The sequence below is a fragment of the Leptodactylus fuscus genome, chromosome 3, assembly GCF_031893055.1.
Source record: "Leptodactylus fuscus isolate aLepFus1 chromosome 3, aLepFus1.hap2, whole genome shotgun sequence".
Taxonomy (NCBI): Eukaryota; Metazoa; Chordata; class Amphibia; order Anura; family Leptodactylidae; genus Leptodactylus; species Leptodactylus fuscus.
Window position 1 is genome coordinate 7720927 of NC_134267.1, and position 20578 is coordinate 7741504.

At 43.1% G+C, this 20578-nt stretch overlaps 1 protein-coding gene across 2 annotated transcripts in view; it reads left to right on the plus strand.

Moving 5' to 3' along the window:
• KCNK12 (potassium two pore domain channel subfamily K member 12) overlaps positions 1-20578 on the plus strand; it is a 91890-nt gene that overhangs the window by 58297 nt on the left and 13015 nt on the right. The window contains exon 2 of one of the 2 annotated variants that reach the window (XM_075267044.1): positions 19602-20493. In XM_075267044.1, the coding sequence (XP_075123145.1) occupies positions 19602-20493 (892 nt within the window). Of the gene's footprint in view, positions 1-19601; positions 20498-20578 lie in introns of those variants that run through there. The other variant, XM_075267045.1, reaches the window with a different exon arrangement.

A 20578-nucleotide genomic window follows, 5' to 3' on the forward strand; every position in this document is an offset into this window, starting at 1 on the left:
TTCCTGCACTAACCCCAGAGTATATAGAGTCTGCAGCCGTATACACATCTTCATTAACAAGAAGACTGACATATGCGCCAATTACATTGATTGGAGGAGACATTTCTGAGTCCTGTCGTGGGGGTCAGAGGGATTTACTCCAGTAATTGGCAGATACATCTCAAGGTCTTATTTGCTTTCCTATGGAACGGCATTCGATGTACAGGTCCACGTTGTACCCCACTGTTCTTTTATTAGGACACCATTGATCCTGCTGCTAAATGTTATGACATTGTATCAAATGAATGGAATGACATGAGAATGATACACCAGCCAATGCCGCAGGGTAGGACAGTTTTATAATCCCAAGGTCACATCTGCATCTTAGTCTCCGTTGGACACTGTGTCGCGAAGATTTGCGGAGAGAAATATCCTTCAATTTAAAAAATGACCCATCATAGTCAATAACCCATTCAATTCAGTGGGGCTGGACCTCCCATGTGCCGCTACTTCTCCTACCATGACGCCAACATATCTGTTTGGAGGAACAGTCTCCAGTTTCGCCCCTCTGTCTATTATTATGAAATCATTACTAGATTTTCATTCATTTGCAATATTGCTCCAGAGAGCGTCCCCCGGAGACCCCTCTGCATCCCCCACATAGACTCCAGTCCTCCATGTCCTGTGTGCATTGACATCGGGGGTGGGAGATGCCAGTAAAGCCGCTGAGGAACCAGAGCATGGCGGGAGAGTTTTGTGCACAGTTCCTATTAAAGGAGTCTCCCGTTATCATGACCATATTTCCATGAGTAGACAATTAAAAATTGCAAATATAAGTCATTAATAATTTTGCAAATATTTCCTCTATTCATCTTAGTGGTGGCCGTCTGTTGTCTAGATAGGTTGTCAATGGATCATACGACCATGAATGTATGCCAGTGTAAGGACCAGGAGGCTGTGGCACCTTCATGAATGAAGATGCCACAGCCTCCTGGTCCTTACACTGGCATACACTGGCATACATCTGTCGGAGGTTCTGGGGCCAAAATGGAAATCTATGCAAGTTTTTAAAAATCAGTTGGGCCAAAGCAGGGACAACTCGGCCCACCCCAATCCCTGCTCTGCACCACCCACATTCTCTTAATGTTTTGATTATTGATTTTAATTCTAGTATTTGTCTGTTACTGTATAGTTTAGTGGCCTGAAGAAGACACCCGCCCGGTGTCGAAACGCGTAGCCGTTTTAAGCTGTTGTTCATGTCCTTGGAGCAATAAAACAGAACCAATTCATCTTAATCTTGCATATCGTCATTTTTAATTTTCAAGTCTATTACGGATTTTGCTGCCTTTAGCGCTCTGCCAGTTCCCGGTTTTTCTATATATCTTTTCAATTCTCTTAATGTGGTGGGCTTGAGATGCAAGACCCCCAAGTATAATGATTAGAGATGAGCGAGTAGTATTCGATCGAGTAGGTATTCGATCGAATACTACGGTATTCAAAATACTCGTACTTGATCGAGTACCACTCGCTATTCGAATGGAAAAATTCGGCCGAATGCTATACAGTCTGCCAATAACGCTGGTTCTTCTCCTACCTTTAGAAGTCTTCTCCGCGCAGCGTCCCCGCGGCGTCTTCCGGCCCTGAATTCACTCTGCCAGGCATCGGGCCTGGGCAGAGCTGACTGCGCATGCTCGCGCTACAAGAAAATGGCCGCTTTGACTGTAAGCGGCCATTTTCTTGTAGTGTGGACTTGCGCAGTTGGCTCTGCCCAGGCCCGATGCCTGGCAGAGTGAATTCAGAGCCGGAAGACGCCGCGGGGACACTGCATGGAGAAGACTTCTCGGAGAATCCAGCCCGACCCTCACTGATGGACTTGGTAAGTTCTATTTGATCGAATATTACCTACCCCTGAAACGAGCATTTTTCCCCCATAGACTATAATAGGATTCGATATTCGATTTGAGTAGTCGAATATTGAGGGAAACGAATAGCGAATATCGAACATTTTACTGTTCACTCATCTCTAATAATGATCAGAGGCCCAGGAGAGGTGAGGTTAACATAAAAAATACTGTTACTTACCTCGCCTTGCTCCAGAAAGCTTCAGGTCTACTTGTGTAATGTCCCAGACATCACGTGGGCCAGGCTTCCATCCTTATGTATCGCGACACAAGCCCCGGCTCAAGTGACGTCTCTTCCATCATTGAAGATGGCCGGCATCAGCAAGGAGTGCGCCGGAGGAGAGGTAAGTATCAAAAGTTCGCTACGGGGCCCCGCCATTCCTAGTTACACCACTGATTTGATACATTTTGTACCTTAAATTTTTTTTGGACTCCAATGGTTTTTGCGCAATTAGTGAGCGACGAATGTGTGAAAAGTTGATCTTTCACCCAATAACCCTCCATTGAATGACATACCTGTGAGAAACATGATTTTTTGGGGGGCGGTTTGAGACATAACACGGTGTCAAGTCTGAAAATATTATCAAGAAACCATAAGCAAATATGTAAGATGAAGATCCCAGGCCTAAACGCAAAATTTACAACAGGGTCCCTCGCTACCATGTGCCATATATAATGCTGACATGGCAGAGGGGTCTTTTGCCCCCTTAGACATGGGAGCCCTGGAGCAATTGCTATCTCTGCCCCCGATAGATTTGCCCCTGTCTTGAGAAGTGGTAAGACTCTCTGTCATAATCTTTGTCTCGTTCCATCTCGCCCTAAGCACAAGAGTAATGAGAGACATAACCGGTCTTTATATTGATCTGTGTTGTCAAAGAAGTGCCCGCCATTGCATCGTGTCATTCCTTATCTTATCTTATCTTATCTTGTACTTTATTACATCTTTCTAAATAAAATAAATGTAGGCGCTTCTTACTAGGCCGGCCATGAAGTCAGACACATCAATGTTTGCAACCAATGAGCCGTCCTCCATTGCCGTGCCCTGTTTGCAGCAGTGGTCGCTTTCCTTCACATCATAGTCATGTCCACGGAGCAGCAGAAACATCTTTGTCCAGGTCACATATTGGCGTATCTCATCTGTAGTGTATCTGTTGCTTCATAGCGGCCATTTACCCATCGTGCACATAAGCCGTTCTCTCAGATAACTTACCGAGACTCTTAACTGAGGTGAATAAATTGATTTTCAGCCAATTTGTGCGCATTAGTTTTGATGCACTGGATATATGATGACGTCTGAGAGGGAAGGGGGTGTTAAGTGCTTTATAGTAGACATTATAGGCTTTAGAGCAAGCGATATAACAGGCGGTATACTGTCCTGTATCCTGGGAGGAAAATACCTGTGTCGTGCTTGTTATCCTATATACATATATAATGTCCACACTATCTATCCCAGCACAGAGAAGGGCAGAATTACAGATGGGCCGACCGCTTTGTCATGAGCCGGGTTTGACCTGTGTATCCCAAACTGTTTGGGTTTTAACAAAACCAAACAATTTGGGATTTATCTCTGATCATCTAAAATGGCCGCCGTGACATGAATTGTGGTAAATTGTTATTCCGTCCTCCCCTGACCTCAACCCTACTGAGAACCTTTGGATTGTCCTCAAGCAAAAGATCTATGATGGTAGGAGGTAAGCCATGACATCATGCTAAGAAATTCAACTAGGACTATCCCAAAAACGCACAACTCCTATGGTATCATGTAACTGTAATGGGGTCCATCGGGTGTCTATCTTGTAGCATATCAATTACAGACCTGTAGACCTGTATCAATGCCACCCATGCCGCATGTAAAAAAACCAAAATTTTATACGTACCTAGAGATGAGTCTGATGAGTAGGTTCAGGCTCTTCTCTGTTGCTCCCGTACTTGCGCAGTTCTACAGTGAATCCAGGGATGTACTATCGAGCTTCACCACGCATGCGCACAAGTCCGACACACTGAAACTGAGGTGTACTGTGCTGGCAAAGGGAGTACAGTCGCATGGGTTGGCCGGATTGCTTTTCAATATGGGCAATTTGGGAGACTGTACCCCTGGTCCATAAGGACCTGTGCGTGGTTTAGTGTCCCGAATCGTCTCTGACAAGTTCCCTTTAAGCTGGACGTCACATTGATCAGCAATGATCTAAGATGAATGTGTTCTGCTTGGAAAGTTCTGGATGTGACCATTCTGTGGTTTGCACTGATATCTTCTAGAACACGAGGTCCAGAATTTTTTATAAATTTTTTTATGCTTTTGCTGACAAGAAGAACAAATCTATAAGACTTGGTGACAATGTGAGCGCAACTCTGCCTGCGTTCTGGATTTATGTCAAACAGGAGCGATCTCTGCAGTACATGGCGTTAGCGTCCTCGCTGAATGTCAACTATGGGATTCCGGGGCGTCAGGGGAACTCATCCTCGCCATATAATGTGTCGGCCCAAACGCCCCGCTCTTATTTGTTGCCTTCGCATTATAAATGGTGACAACGAAACGTCTTGTGAATATTTGATCTATGAGATAATCCTCAACCCAAAGTCTTATAAATTTCTCAAGTGGAAATTTAGAAATAGAACAAGACGTTCCGGCCCTGGCTCAGAGAGTGATGTGTCTTATATTGTTCTGTTGGCTTTTATACTCCTCAGTTTTATCACAGTCATTTATTACTACTCGCTTTTCTTCTTAGAATGGATTAAGGTGCAAACTTTACTTATTGTCTAATCTGCAAAATTAAAGCAGGAAGGCAAAAGGATTATCTCCTGCTTGGCGTTATTTTTATAAGATTTCGGCATTTTATAATCATGTGGATTGTGAGGCTCAGTGTCTACACATTAAATCCCCCAGACTAATATCACGTAGAAACCACTCATGTTCCCAAAGCAAGTGTGACCCATTGAAGCATGGACTGCACAAGACCTCTGAAGGTCCCCGACAGCAGATCTTTTAAAGGGGCTCTCCAGGACTATGATACTGAGCTCCATGTCTTCTCAGAAGGTGACATCATGTGAGATGGTAACTACCTGAGAAGAGATGGAGCTCAGTATCATAGTCCTGGACAGCCCCTTTAAGTCCTGTGGGTTGCAATGTTTGGCCTTCATGGATAGGACCAGCACAGATGAAAGTAGAAGGTTCAGAGGATCAGAACAACAAACAGAAGTTTTACCTACGAACAGATTAAAACAGAAGATGTTACATTTGTATCCAACCTCATTCACGCTAAATACATTCTGAACAAAAAATAAAACTCTATCTAGACCTGAGAGTAGGGTTGAGCCGATCTTGAGATTTCAGAATCGATTTTAAAATCCGATTTCCGATCATTTTCCAGTCGTGAAATTTGCTCGATCGCTGATCGGAATCCGATCTTTTCCGGTCCCAATCGCTCAACCCTGCTCGAGAGTTATTGTTCCTGTCTAAAAAAACCTAAATCATATTAAAAATGAAGTGAATTAGTCTTCCATTTATATCCATTAAAAAGGGAAGTTTTTCTGTCTGTTGTCCTGATCCTCTGTCATATGAAATCAGTGGATATTCATTGGCAGTGTAATCCTAGCCTAATATATTACAACTAGAGATGAGCGAACGGCGTTCGATCAAATTGGTATTCGATCGGATATCAGGCTGTTCGAGATATTCGATTCCAATCGAATACCATGCGGAAAACGCACTAAAAATTCGTATCCCCTCCCACCTTCCATGGCACTTTTTTTGCACCAATAACTGCACAGGGGAGGTGGGACAGGAACTACAGAGGCATCGAAAAAAAAATCGGAAAAAGTAATTGGCTGCCGTAATCAGGTGACCTCCACTTTATATGAATGGTGGATTTAATATTCGGTTCATATGAGACTGTGAGACAGGGACAGATGTACAGGAGGGTTAGCTAGGGATTACCTTTATTTAGGGGGGAATGTCACTCACCCAGCTCTTTGGGGCTCCATCTGGTCGGGATCCCTGTCAGCTTGCGATATGCCGGAGCTGACTTTTTCCCATAGGAATGCATTGACCAGCGTTGATTGGCCGAATGGCATACAGAGTACAGCATTCAGCCAATCAACGCTGGTTTTGCCGGAGGCTCGTCTGTGAGGAGGAGGAGTCTAAGATCGGTCCCCAGCAGTCTCCATTGTGGTCCAATCTCAGATGTAGCAGTGTTGAGCGCACTGAGATGTAACAGTGCTGTGTCAACTCTGCTATACCTGAAATTGGACCACAATGGAGACTGCTGTGGACCGATCTTAGACTCCACCTCCTCCGGCAGAACCAGCATTGATTGGCCGAATGCTGTACACTGTATGGCATTCGGCCAATCAACACAACGCTGGTCAATGCATTCCTATGGGAAAAAGTCAGCTCCTGCATTATTAGTGGGGTAATACAGGGACTTGGGCTTGTTAGATGCCCCCAGACATGCTTCCCCTGCTGTCCCAGTTGCATTGCAGAGGTGTTGGCATTATTTCCTGAGGTGTGATAGTGGACTTGGTGAATCTCCTTTAGTCGAATAGTGGGATCCCCTGAAACAAAGCTTTTTTCCCCATAGACTATAATTCGTTCGAATAGTCGAATATTGAGGGGCTATTCAAAACGAATATCGAATATTTCACTGTTCGCTCATCTCTAATCACAACTTGATAATTAGTATTATTTACATGACCTGTCTGGGTTTTAGGTTGTATTCACACAGTGGCCCAGGTTTACGATTAGCTAGACAGTGCAAACCTAGACAGGCAGTCTGATACTACTCCAGATTTATCACAGTCACTGATGCTGGATTTAGACTGACAAGGCTCTATTTATATTTCCTTTTACTTGGCTTACTTTTTCAGCACTACTTTGGTGCATTGTTGGTGCATTGTTGGTGCACTGTGGCACATTTGAACCACGTCCAGATGTTAAGTGTGTCGAAAACTTCTAGTCCAACCTAAATTAGCTAATAGGCTCCACATTGCACCATAGAGGCCCCACACTGCACCAAATATGTACCATGTTCATGCCAGTGTCTAGTCCTAACCACAATAGTAAATCTGGACTATTACTGCCTCAGGCCAGGGCCCCACGTGGTGTAGACATTTTACAGTCCAGTCCCATCTGCATTTTGCAGTAAAACATGCACAGCGGATGATTCTACCTATGGAAAGGCCGGCGGTTCCCCTATAGGGATAATAGAAGCAGAGAGTCCCTGTATACCTGGTTTTCCTGCAGCACTTTTTGGCTGCGGGACACCATATGGGTCCTTAGCCTTCCAAAATCATAACAAAAATGTATGTTAATAGGAAGCCGGGCAGAGAAGACGTCTCAGACTTGGTTCTTATTTCTGAGTAATGTCAGAAATTTGCAGAAAGCTCCAAGGTCCCTTCCAGCGACCTAGAAAATAGTGCAAGGCCTTATAGGTTGTATCTGCCTAAGTCACAGGTTAAATCTGCAGCCGCTGGTTGTAAGAATAATCTTATACTAAATTTAAAAAATATATATAAAAATAAAATAATTGCAATAATAATAATTGGTAAAATATAAATATATAATTTCATTTTTCATTGTATTTTCGTTGCGTTTACTTGTAGGTGACGTTTCGATGAATTCTTGGAGAGTAAAGAATAACATTTTTGCATGTTTGATTTTCGCCAGAAGACAAATCAGTTCATGTGAAATAAATCTGAGTCTTTATGGAATTTGCAGAATGGGGCGATATGGAGGGAGATTGGAAAACATAATGTATTGCACATTTCAGCGTCTTATTAAGGCTTCCATTGTCTCCGCTACAGCCTGTGGGCTTTAGGTCCTATTAGTGTTCTATATAAAGCCGCACTCCGCCTCGCTCTGGCATTTCTTGCTTTAGTTTAAGGGGGAAATAAAGGCAAATTAAATATACTGGAGACGAAAATTACAGCATTGGTAAGCAAGGCTTTGTCTCATAGGACTGACTGTAAGACAGAAGGTAAAGAACAACTTCACTGTCTGATAATTGCAGCTCACATGTATTGGAAACATGTCTGATAGAATGTGAAGTAACAAATACAGATCACATGTAGAAGCCTGGGAATGGCCAGTGATGTCATCAGTCCTAGAATAGTGACATCACCTAATGAGAGAAGCTCTGCTGACCTAAGAGGTGTTGGTGGAGCAGAAAGTAACCCATAGAATTAGAAGGTTATGGATGAGCTCTATGTCACAGGTGGAAGGGCAGTAGTGACATACAAGGGAGTCTGTCACCAGAACCCTGCAGGTAGATAGGTTACTGTCACCAGAACCAGTATATCACCCCAGCCCTGCAGGTAGATAGGTTACTGTCACCAGACCCAGCATATCACCCCAACCCTGCAGGTAGATAGGTTACTGTCACCAGAACCAGCATATCACCCCAGCCCTGCAGATAGATAGGTTACTGTCACCAGACCCAGCATATCATCCCAGCCCTGCAGATAGATAGGATAGTGTCACCAGTACCAGCATATCACCCCAGCCCTGCAGATAGATAGGTTACTGTCACCAGACCCAGCATATCACCCCAGCCCTGCAGGTAGATAGGTTACTGTCACCAGAACCAGCATGTCACCCCAGCCCTGCAGATAGATAGGTTACTGTCACCAGAACCAGCATATCACCCCAGCCATGCAGATAGATAGGTTACTGTCACCAGACCCAGCATATCACCCCAGCCATGCAGATAGATAGGTTACTGTCACCAGAACCAGCATATCACCCCAGCCCTGCAGATAGATAGGTTACTGTCACCAGAACCAGCATGTCACCCCAGCCCTGCAGATAGATAGGTTACTGTCACCAGACCCAGCATATCACCCCAGTCCTGCAGATAGATTACTGTCACCAGAACCAGCATATCACCCCAGACCTGCAGATAGATAGGTTACTGTCACCAAAACCAGGATATCACCCCAGCCCTGCAGATAGATAGGTTACAGTCACCAGAACCAGGATATCACCCCAGTCCTGCAGATAGATAGGTTACTGTCACCAGAACCAGCATATCACCCCAGCCCTGCAGATAGATAGGTTACTGTCGCCAGAACCAGCATATCACCCCAGTCCTGCAGATAGATAGGTTACTGTCACCAGACCCAGCATATCACCCAGTCCTGCAGATAGATAGGTTACTGTCACCAGAACCAGGATATCACCCCAGCCCTGCAGATAGATAGGTTACTGTCACCAGAACCAGCATATCACCCCAGCCCTGCAGATAGATAGGTTACTGTCACCAGAACCAGGATATCACCCCAGTCCTGCAGATAGATAGGTTACTGTCACCAGAACCAGCATATCACCCCAGCCCTGCAGATAGATAGGTTACTGTCACCAGAACCAGCATATCACCCCAGCCCTGCAGATAGATAGGTTACTGTCACCAGAACCAGCATATCACCCCAGCCCTGCAGATAGATAGGTTACTGTCACCAGGACCAGCATATCACCCCAGCCCTGCAGATAGATAGGTTACCGTCACCAGAACCAGCATATCACCCCAGTCCTGCAGATAGATAGGTTACTGTCACCAGACCCAGCATATCACTCCAGCCCTGCAGATAGATAGGTTACTATCACCAGAACAAGCATATCACCCCAGTCCTGCAGATAGATTACTGTCACCAGAACCAGCATATCACCCCAGCCCTGCAGATAGATAGGTTACTGTCACCAGAACCAGCATATCACCCCAGCCCTGCAGATAGATAGGTTACTGTCACCAGAACCAGCATATCACCCCAGCCCTGCAGATAGATAGGTTACTGTCACCAGAACCAGGATATCACCCCAGCCCTGCAGATAGATAGGTTACAGTCACCAGAACCAGGATATCACCCCAGTCCTGCAGATAGATAGGTTACTGTCACCAGAACCAGCATATCACCCCAGCCCTGCAGATAGATAGGTTACTGTCGCCAGAACCAGCATATCACCCCAGTCCTGCAGATAGATAGGTTACTGACACCAGACCCAGCATATCACCCCAGCCCTGCAGATAGATAGGTTACTGTCACCAGACCCCAGTATATCACCCCAGCCCTGCAGATAGATAGGTTACTGTCACCAGAACCAGCATATCTGCAGGGCTGGGTTGATGCAATGGATTCTAGCCACAGAAGGTGTTACATGATGTGACCTCGGCAGCCAGTCCTTGCAGTGTGAAGTTGGATTCATAAGACCAAGCCACGACTACACACCACATTGCTATGACTGGCTGCCATAATTACATGCCAGGATATCACCATCCCATCCAACAAAGCAAGAAATAAAAAGTAATTAAGTTAAATTTTACTCCAAAATTGTACAAAAATGATCAGACCCTACAATTCATTCTGCAGAAAATAAGCTCTAATACGGCTCCATGGGCTGAAAATAAAACTGTTATGGGTCTTGGAATCCAGCTACACAAAAGTAATTATTGTGCAATAAAAATACAATGACAAAAGAATAAAAATGTTATAGCTTTAGGATTGTAAAGATGAAAAACGTAAGAAATAAAAGTCTGCAAGGCCCAAACTAGGACTTATCCTTAAGAGGTTAACCCCTTCCGTGCCGCCCACTACATGTACAGATGTAGCAGGGTTAACTCGAATTTTTGCAATTGGTTAATGTGCTGCAGCGAGATATCTTATCACAGCAGAGAACAAATGGCCAATGAAAAAAGCATTTTCCTCGACATTCATTGGTCTTTGTTCTCTTCTGTGATAAGATATCTCGCTGCAGCACATTAACCAATTGCAAAAATTCGGGTTAACCCTGCTACATCTGTATATGATGGGGCTAAATCAGCTGACCTCTTGTTGCAATGCCCATTTCAGACATTATTGGTCAGGAATTGCAAAGGTTGCTGCCAGCGGCCAATCCTGATGATTTGGTGCTTGATTGCATTCATTGGGCCAACCATGAATAATCTTATGTAAATATTTGAAATATTTTGTTTCCTTTTTGTATCATTTTCATATGATCGTCATGTCCATCCATCCTGTGATTTCCAGAATTCCAAGGCTTTTCCTTCTTGGTGCTCAGTTTCGATATTATGGGGTAATGTAAATATCAGTTTTGCATCTCTTGGTGATCCATAGGATTTTATTTTTAGGCCAAATATTAAAAGCTGGGGGGTTGTTACTTAATCATCTGGCAATTTTTTTTGCTATTTTATGTAGATTGTGAGCCCCATATAGGGATATATGATATAGGGATCACAATGTAACTTTTTTTTCCCTATCAGTATGTCCTTGTAGAATGGAAGGAAATCCACACAAACACGGGAAGAACATACAAACTCCTTGCAGATGTTGTTCCTGGCAGGATTCGAACCCAGGACTCCAGTGCTGCAAAGCTGCAGTGCTAACCACTGAGCCACCATGTTGCTCCTACGTCTGGCTATTTTCTTGTATTCACTTTTATATATATATATAATATCTGGCCTGGATATTCAGTGTCGTATTAGTCTGTGTTGTCAGTGGGGAGGTAGAAATAAGCCCCCGGCGGACATCTCTACTTCCCATGAAAACAAATAGGTTGCTGAAATCTGACGCACCGACCCTTTCCATTACATCATCAGTCAGGGGAGAGGTCATACAAATAATAATAGGTTAGGTCCCTGAAATGAATGGGTCCCTTTATATTAATGGGAGTCTATGGGTTTGGCGCTGTACATGAGGGCACTCTCTGGCCTGCATTTTTGGGGGGTCTCTAGCTAGAATTGTTGGCTCTGTTTATTGGGCACTCTAGCTGCTGAAAAGAGGCCCCCATACACATAAGATAATAGGTTGGGCCGAATGAAATTAATGGGTTCCTTTATATCAAGGGAAGTCTATGGGTTTGGTGCTGTACATGAGGGCACTCTCTGGCCTGCATTTTTGGGGGGTCTCTAGCTAGAATTGTTGGCTCTGTTTATTGGGCACTCTAGCTGCTGAAAAGAGGCCCCCATACACATAAGATAATAGGTTGAGCCGAATGAAATTAATGGGTTCCTTTATATCAAGGGTTTGGTGCTGTACATGAGGGCACTCTCTGACCTGCATTTTGGGGGGGCTCCAGCTACAATTTTTGGTTCTGTTTATTGGACACTCTGGCTGCTGAAAGGGAAACTAACTGCAAATACAGGAACACGGCATAGAACCAAAAATTCAGTTCATGTCCAGTATCCATGGTTAGGCTTTATATCTGGACCAAGGAGAATTTTCTGTTGTAAACAAGCGAGAAATTCTAGAAAATAAACTCTACATCTCCTATGCTCGTTCCTGCCTCTTACTGTTCTGTTCCAGTTGTCAGGAGGAAATAGACATAAAACTTTAATTAAAGGCTACATTGTAAACACTTAACACCATTGAGGGGTTTCCATGAACGCTCGCTCCGATTAAATTATGAATCATTGACACATCATTGCTCTATGACATTTCCAGACTCAATAATACTAATTTTCTTGTCATAATCCCAACAGGCTGTACTTAGACGATGAACGGAGAAGTGTGAAGTCATTTCCCGCAATGTTTTTGTGCGAGATACAAACCCACAAACAATAAACCGTCTAAGACAACAGAAAGGCAACAAATACAGTAATTTCGTGTTTGCAGCCGCCGCTCGCCCTGGAGATAACAGGAAAGAGAATAGGAAATATTTCTGTACAAAGACGATATTATTTCGCCCAGAGTCACCGACGTTCTCACTTTTCTGGGACAGGGAGCAGAGTAAATATAAACCAGGAGAACGAATGTATTTGGTATAGAAAGTACGAGGCAATAGACGACCGGCGGCAATGGCGTAACCCCTTATTTTAGGTGACGGAGAGGTTCTGATCTGATTGGTTGGTTTGGCAGAGGAGATTGGTTTTACTCCATTGGACAGGCCATCATTTCATTGTTGGAAACTCGGCGGACCCCATTATAGTCTATGGGGTCGGCAGGTAACCACTTTTTTCGGTGGACATTGTTTACATCTTTTTTGTCCCCGTGCGGACTCGAAGGACTCAAGGTATGCACCTAGCATTACTGAGCACTGCTGCATCATCAATAAACATGCCCATCCCCCATTCAGCTCTGGGCAGGGGGAGGGTCAACTGACACTCACCAGGGGGACGAGCACAACTATCATTTGTTTTGACCCTATCAGACATACAGTGATTGAGGATGTAGATGGGAGACCCTAAACTATTAGACATTTTTGGCATATTGTGTAGGTCTATGTGTCTATAGGGGGAACCCCATTAAAAGAAACTTCAGTGCCAATGTATGCTCTCAAGTATTATATTATATATTTGCAGCCTCCATCCTTGTGGTCCATGAGCTCGAACCCCTCAGAACAAAGCAAATATGTGATGTCAGTGAATGGCACAATGGCCCCTTTATTGGAGGTAGAGGTAAGGTCCAAGCCAGAGGCGTAACTTGATGTTCCTGAGCCTCAAAGCAAATTCGGCAATGGGGTCCATACCTACCTTGTGCCATTTAGAATAGTGGTAGGACCTTTGGGGTCCAGTAGTAACTGCCAGCACCGCACCCTTTACTGCTAAGCCCCTGATCTAAGCATAGCAGGTTGAATTGAACCTCCATTACACATCGCTGTATTTCCACTTCATTGTAGCATGTTATATGCAGTGTCTATACAATATGCAGTGTCTATACAATATGCAGTATCTATACAATATGCAGTGTCTATACAATATGCAGTGTCTATACAGTATGCAGTGTCTATACCGTACAAAGCCAAACCTATGAATCAGACTATTACATGTAAGTACATGAGGTTATGACTTACATAGCAAAAGTTCACGCGCTATTTTATATGACTAAATCTAAAATAACAATATTCTCAGATACAAAGTATCATTTACTAACGCTAGATATTTACTGGCTCAATGTTACAGATTGTACGACCTGAGGACATTCAGCCCTTTACCTGGTCTCACCATCCCTTAAATTTTAGGACCGACTCAAGACACTATTGGTGTCGTCTTCTGACCTGACCGTAGAACAGGAAAAGTTAAAAACCGTATAATGCTTTGAATTATTTTTCTTGATTTTGTGACCTTTCTCTGTGGTCATACATGCCGTGGTGGGAGACCTCATGGGGAGACGGTCTTATGGACATAGCACATGTGGCGGATCCACAAAGCTGCAATCGGTTGTGTCATTACAGACACTTATGCCATATTTAGGAGTTAGGTACCCCCAAAACGTATGGGGAACAGAGAGTTCCCTTGACTTTCCCCTGTGAATGAAGCGTGAGAGTGGTTGAGTATAGAAGTGAATGGAGCACTGGCTACACTATTGCACAAGCCATTCATTTACAGCAAATATTCTGGGGTCTTTTTAGTCCCCATTCTCCAGATCACTTGGTCCCCGTGGTCTGACCTATAACAATCTGACACTTATCCCCAGCGGACAGTATCTGTAGTGGTGCAATCTCTTTATATATGGCTGATGTGATGGTATAGCAATGCTGGAAAGCTGGGTATGATGAAGGATTTGGCAAAAAGAAAAGCAGCCTGGTAGTGATAAAGCTGAAGATTTGCAGTGATGAAGCAGAGTTGAATGAGTAGTAAACCTGGCAGTAGACACACAATGAAGTCGAGATGAATCACTATTACAGCTGGAGGGATGAAGTTGAACTGAATCGGTATTAAATCTGGATGAGGTCTTGCAACAATGCAGATCTGAAAGAATTACTTGGTAATGGCCAAGGCAAAAGAAAGCAATGGCCACAGGTCTCAGACACATGAAGCGAACACCTCGTATAGTATATTAGGGCAAGCACTTGACTACATGTGGCCTATACTTATAGATTCTTAACCCTCCTCCATTGCAGATGTATTTGCCATGATAATGTAACAGTCAGCAGGTTGTGGATCGAATGTGTTGGATATTTGACTTTGAGCCTCTTCTAAGGGCATTGTCTTTGTAGCCTCCCTGGTCTTGACCCTTTGACTGCTATACAGGGATCTGGACTTTGCTGCAGGGAGATTGTCAGTGAGTAGCCCTGGTGGTATTCCTGACAGTTGGCCTATGGTCAAGAGACTCTGAGGTTGAGTACACAAGTACATACTAAGGTTTGGGCAGGTGGAGTATGTGCATAGTCTGTGCATAGTATGTGCATAGTCTACTAAGGATTGGGCAGGTGGAGTATGTGCATAGTGTGTGCATAGTATGTGCATAGTCTACTAAGGATTGGGCAGGTGGAGTATGTGCATAGTGTGTGCATAGTATGTGTGTAGTCTACTAAGGATTGGGCAGGTGGAGTATGTGCATAGTCTGTGCATAGTATGTGCATAGTCTACTAAGGTTTGGGTAGGTGGAGTATGTGCATAGTGTGTGCATAGTATGTGCATAGTCTACTAAGGTTTGGGCAGGTGGAGTATGTGCATAGTATGTGCATAGTCTACTAAGGTTTGGGCAGGTGGAGTATGTGCATAGTATGTGCATAGTCTACTAAGGTTTGGGCAGGTGGAGTATGTGCATAGTCTAGGAACAGGCAGATTTGTCAGGGCAGGTTCTGGAATGAGCCAAGGGCAGAGTCTGGAATAAAGCAGGATGACATTGTAAACAGGACTGTAATTGGGTCGGACTTGGGTCAATTCAGCAGAGAATACACCTTAGACTGGACCTTTGCTCAAGTGCCCTGTATATATAAACCATCGCATGCTGGCAATGGATAGGGATGGAATAGTGGGTGCACACTGTGGTCCTAAGTGGGCAGCGAGGGTACTCAGTGTCATCCTTTCTCTACTGTATAAACTAGTACATGCCACCCAGTTTGCAAAAATAAATTCATGTTACTTGGGTAAATCCCTGGCAAACTAGTATTCTAAAACCTGGCATAATGAAGAGGAATATATATGTAGATACAGTATATACACATATGACATCACACTACAGTGCATCATATAATAAGAAGCATTCCCATACCCCGGTAATGTAAAGCTTTACATAATGGTTTTTCATCTTTATTATAGACTAGCTTTTACCCGCGACTTCGTCTGCGGTGATTTGAGAATTGGGCGGACACAGACGAGTGAAACTGTAAAAGTGCTTTAAAAAGTTTGGTGGGCTAGCAAATGTGATTTGATGTGTTATATTGTGTATGTTGTGATACAGACAATGTGATGTGTTATACAGCCTGTGTACAGGAGTATATATGTATCAGGTACTGTATATAGCAGTGATAGGAGATACATGTAATATATAGTATATACAGCCTGTGTACAGGAGTATATATGTATCAGGTACTGTATATAGCAGTGATAGGAGATACATGTAATATATAGTATATACAGCCTGTGTACAGGAGTATATATGTATCAGGTACTGTATATAGCAGTGATAGGAGATACATGTAATATATAGTATATACAGCCTGTGTACAGGAGTATATATGTATCAGGTACTGTATATAGCAGTGATAGGAGATACATGTAATTATATAGTATATACAGCCTGTGTACAGGAGTATATATGTATCAGGTACTGTATATAGCAGTGATAGGAGATACATGTAATATATAGTATATACAGCCTGTGTACAGGAGTATATATGTATCAGGTACTGTATATAGCAGTGATAGGTAATACATGTAATATATAGTATATACAGCCTGTGTACAGGAGTATATATGTATCAGGTACTGTATATAGCAGTGATAGGAGATACATGTAATATATAGTATATACAGCCTGTGTACAGGAGTATATATGTATCAGGTACTGTATATAGCAGTGATAGGAGATACATGTAATATATAGTATATACAGCCTGTGTACAGGAGTATATATGTATCAGGTACTGTATATAGCAGTGATAGGAGATACATGTAATATATAGTATATACAGCCTGTGTACAGGAGTATATATGTATCAGGTACTGTATATAGCAGTGATAGGTAATACATGTAATATATAGTATATACAGCCTGTGTACAGGAGTATATATGTATCAGGTACTGTATATAGCAGTGATAGGAGATACATGTAATATATAGTATATACAGCCTGTGTACAGGAGTATATATGTATCAGGTACTGTATATAGCAGTGATAGGAGATACATGTAATTACAATGTGATGTGTTGTATTGTGTATGTATAGTGGAAAGCTATATGTAAATGTGAGTGAGTAGAGTGAGGGCGACTCCTGAGGTGACAGTAAGGAGTGTGCAGGCAGGTTGAGGCAGGAAATGCCAGGCAGTGTGTGGGAGTCTATAGCTGGGGCTAGGAGTCCTGCTTTTGTGAGTCTCCTGCTAGGAAGCCATGTTGTTTAGTGGCACCAAAAGTAGCCTGTGACTCAATCCTGAGGGAAAACTATGTTTGTGGAAAATTGCACGCAAATCCGTCCAGGCGTTTTAGCGTGATTGAGGAACAAACATCCAAACTCACAAACATCCAAACATCCAAACACACAAACTTTCACATTTATAATATTAGTAGGATTTCCTATCAGCAAGGCAGCCAGAAATAATAGATCAATTAGGGAAGGAACTCTGACAGCGAATTAAGACATTATTGATCCAATAACATTAGAAGGAATCAGTGAGCTAAATATAGAAAACCGGGGAAATCAGTCAAAAAGAGACTTAGATATTAGAGATGACTGACTGAAGGCTTCATCAATAAGCCGATATACTGTATATATATATATGGAATTCTGCAAGGATACAGTGTATATAGGTGGACATATGCTTTAACCCCTTCCCACCCGACGCCACACTAGTACAGCAGATAGAGCAGGTATTCATACATCACGCTGACACCTTGTTGCAATGGTCAGGATCAGAAATAAATCAGGTCTCAGCCATTTAACAGCGGCCCCAGATATAAAACATAAAATCCAAGGCAATAATATAAAGCCTTTATTCTACTTGCAAATGTTTCATCCTGAAAAAAAAATTGAAGAAAAATACATCATTGGTATTATCATTATCATTGTCAATTTGTACAGTGCTGCGGAATATGTTGGCGCTATATAAATAGAATGTATTATATTATTATTATGATGACTACATAAGACTCTGTGGACCGGACAAGGCGCTCAGCGCTCTTTCCTGCACCTTCACACAGAGAATATCAACTCCCCTGTGTACGTCACCGTGCCTATAGAGTAAGTGATGGGTGGAATGGGAGATATGAGCAGTGAGCGGCCCCTGCTAAAGAGCTGCAAGTGTGTGGACATGCAACGGGTGTCAAAAACCACATTGGGTTTAAGGGCAGCTGCAATTTCAGGCAATAGGCTCTGAAGTTTTTACTAGCGGTGCTGGCTAAGCACTTGGCAATCTGCTGCCTGAGGCGAGATACTCATCTTGCCTCATGGCAGAGGTGACCCTGCAAACTACTGATAAAGAGAAAATCCCTCTTACAAAATGATGTAGCATAAGGTTGCTCTTCTGACCTATAGTAGACAGTGCAGTGGGGGAGGGGGGCATTTACAGTAGTCAAGAGCCATTCAGCCATATCTAGGTCTCATCTGAGGCTTGTGTCCCATTTTATTTTCTATTTCTACCAAAAATTCCCTATTCCATAGGTCTAATTTGGTAACAGAAATGACTTTAGTTTTATTATAGTCATTTTGCTTTTTACATTGTATCTATATGGTGAATATTACGTTTTTTGCCCATGAGCACAGTATTCCTCAGAATATGATCATTCAGCCCTGCCGGGTCCCATGGGGTCCTGGATTAGGAAAATTGTACGGCAGTAAGTGTCCCTCTGATTCCTTTTGTCTTCTATATGGATGTGTGTCCTTCGCAGAGGGAAATTATCTGGATAACGAAACGGCTCATTATGGCTTCAAGGCCAATAGCAGAATTTCAAGGCGCAATCAATAATACAGTGTGAGGGTACATTCCCCCGACTGCCGAGCGCCGTCACTTTTATTCTGTTCACACTTTTTGTCTGTAAGATAGAAAAAAAAAAGAAGGCGGTAAAGACAAATGGAACATTTACAGGGGTACGAGGAAACATTCGGCGGTATTATTACTTGTAGGTTGTACCGGCCTCAACTATAACAACATAAACTGGATGTGTGTCCTCACTCAGGTCTGTCATCTGATGGCTTCAAGATGAGATTTCCTACTGATAGATTCCATGGCAGTGACATCTTTGTATGTCAGTTGATTCTGTAGAAATACATCACATGTTATAAGTCAGAGTCTCCGATAGTTCTGTAGTGGTGAAGGGAATCTGTCACCTGAAAAATTCCTTATCTGTATGTCCTTGGAACGTGGGAAGAACCCAGACCAAGACCATACAAACTCCTTGCAGATGTGGTCGTTGGTTGGATTTGAACGTAGGACTCCAGCGTGGTAAAGCATCGGTGCTAACCACTGAACCACCAGGCTGCAAAAACGTGGCCAATCATTGTATAGGACCCACCATTAAGCAGGTGAAATACTTTTGTAAGAATATATCCTATAAGGATCAGACCCTAATAGCAGGCGATTGACCTCAAAATCTGATCCAAATAGGATTGTCTTCCACCCTTCCATTGATTCTTTCATGAGCCTAGAGAAGAGTCCAATGACATCTTCTGAGTTCTGAAACGTATCGAAGGTCTAACTTCAAGGTGAATCTGTGCTGAATATAACTCACACTGCTAAGCCTAACTACGGAGATGACCATGTGCACAATTTAGGATGAGCCATTGTTTCATTCATGTCACCATATGCAAGTCTTCACCAATTTCTAATGTTCGATTGTTTCTGTTTCCAATTTCAGGTTTTGGAATGACCACGCCAGCCACTGTAGCGGGAAAAGTATTCCTCATCTTCTACGGCCTCTTTGGATGTGCTGGGACAATATTGTTTTTCAACCTCTTTTTGGAAAGGATAATATCGCTCTTGGCATTTGTAATGAAAGCTTGTCACGAACGACGTCTACGAAGAAACGGGCTTCTACCTCCAACAGTCCGAAGAGGTTCATCTGTATCAGAAGTCGACAGCCTTGTTGGGTGGAAGCCATCGGTTTACCATGTGATGCTAATCTTGGGCATCTTTGCTATTACCCTCTCTTGCTGTGCATCAGCCATGTATACCCCAGTGGAAGGGTGGAATTACGTTGATTCTTTGTATTATTGTTTTGTCACTTTTAGCACCATTGGATTTGGAGATTTGGTAAGCAGCCAAAACGCCGTGTACAAATATCAGGGATTCTACAGGTTTGGAAATTTCATGTTTATACTTTTGGGAGTTTGTTGCATTTACTCACTTTTTAACGTCATATCGATTGTAATCAAGCAAGTTTTAAACTGGATTCTAAAAAAATTACGGTGCCGATGCTGTAACAAGTGCCATAAATCAAACCCGCGTCTCGGACGCCGAAATGCCATCACCCCTGGATCTCGATTCCGCAGGAACAAGTTGTCGATGGAGACGGAAGGAAATTACGACAGTGACGCGGATGGAAGGAGGTTGTCTGGGGAGATGATCTCCATGAGGGACCTGACGGCCTCCAATAAGGTGTCTCTTGCCATATTACAGAAGCAGTTGTCGGAAACAGCCAATGGTTACCCTAGAACTGTGTGCATCAACACGAGACAGAACGGCTTCTCAGGAGGGGTCGGAGCTTTAGCCATCATGAACAATAGGTTGGCAGAAACAAGTGATTCTAGGTAGAGTTTTTTTTCACATTTCTATAAATTCATTAATATTTTTTAATAAAAAAAAAGTCTCAAACTCATGGTTAAAAAAAAAAAA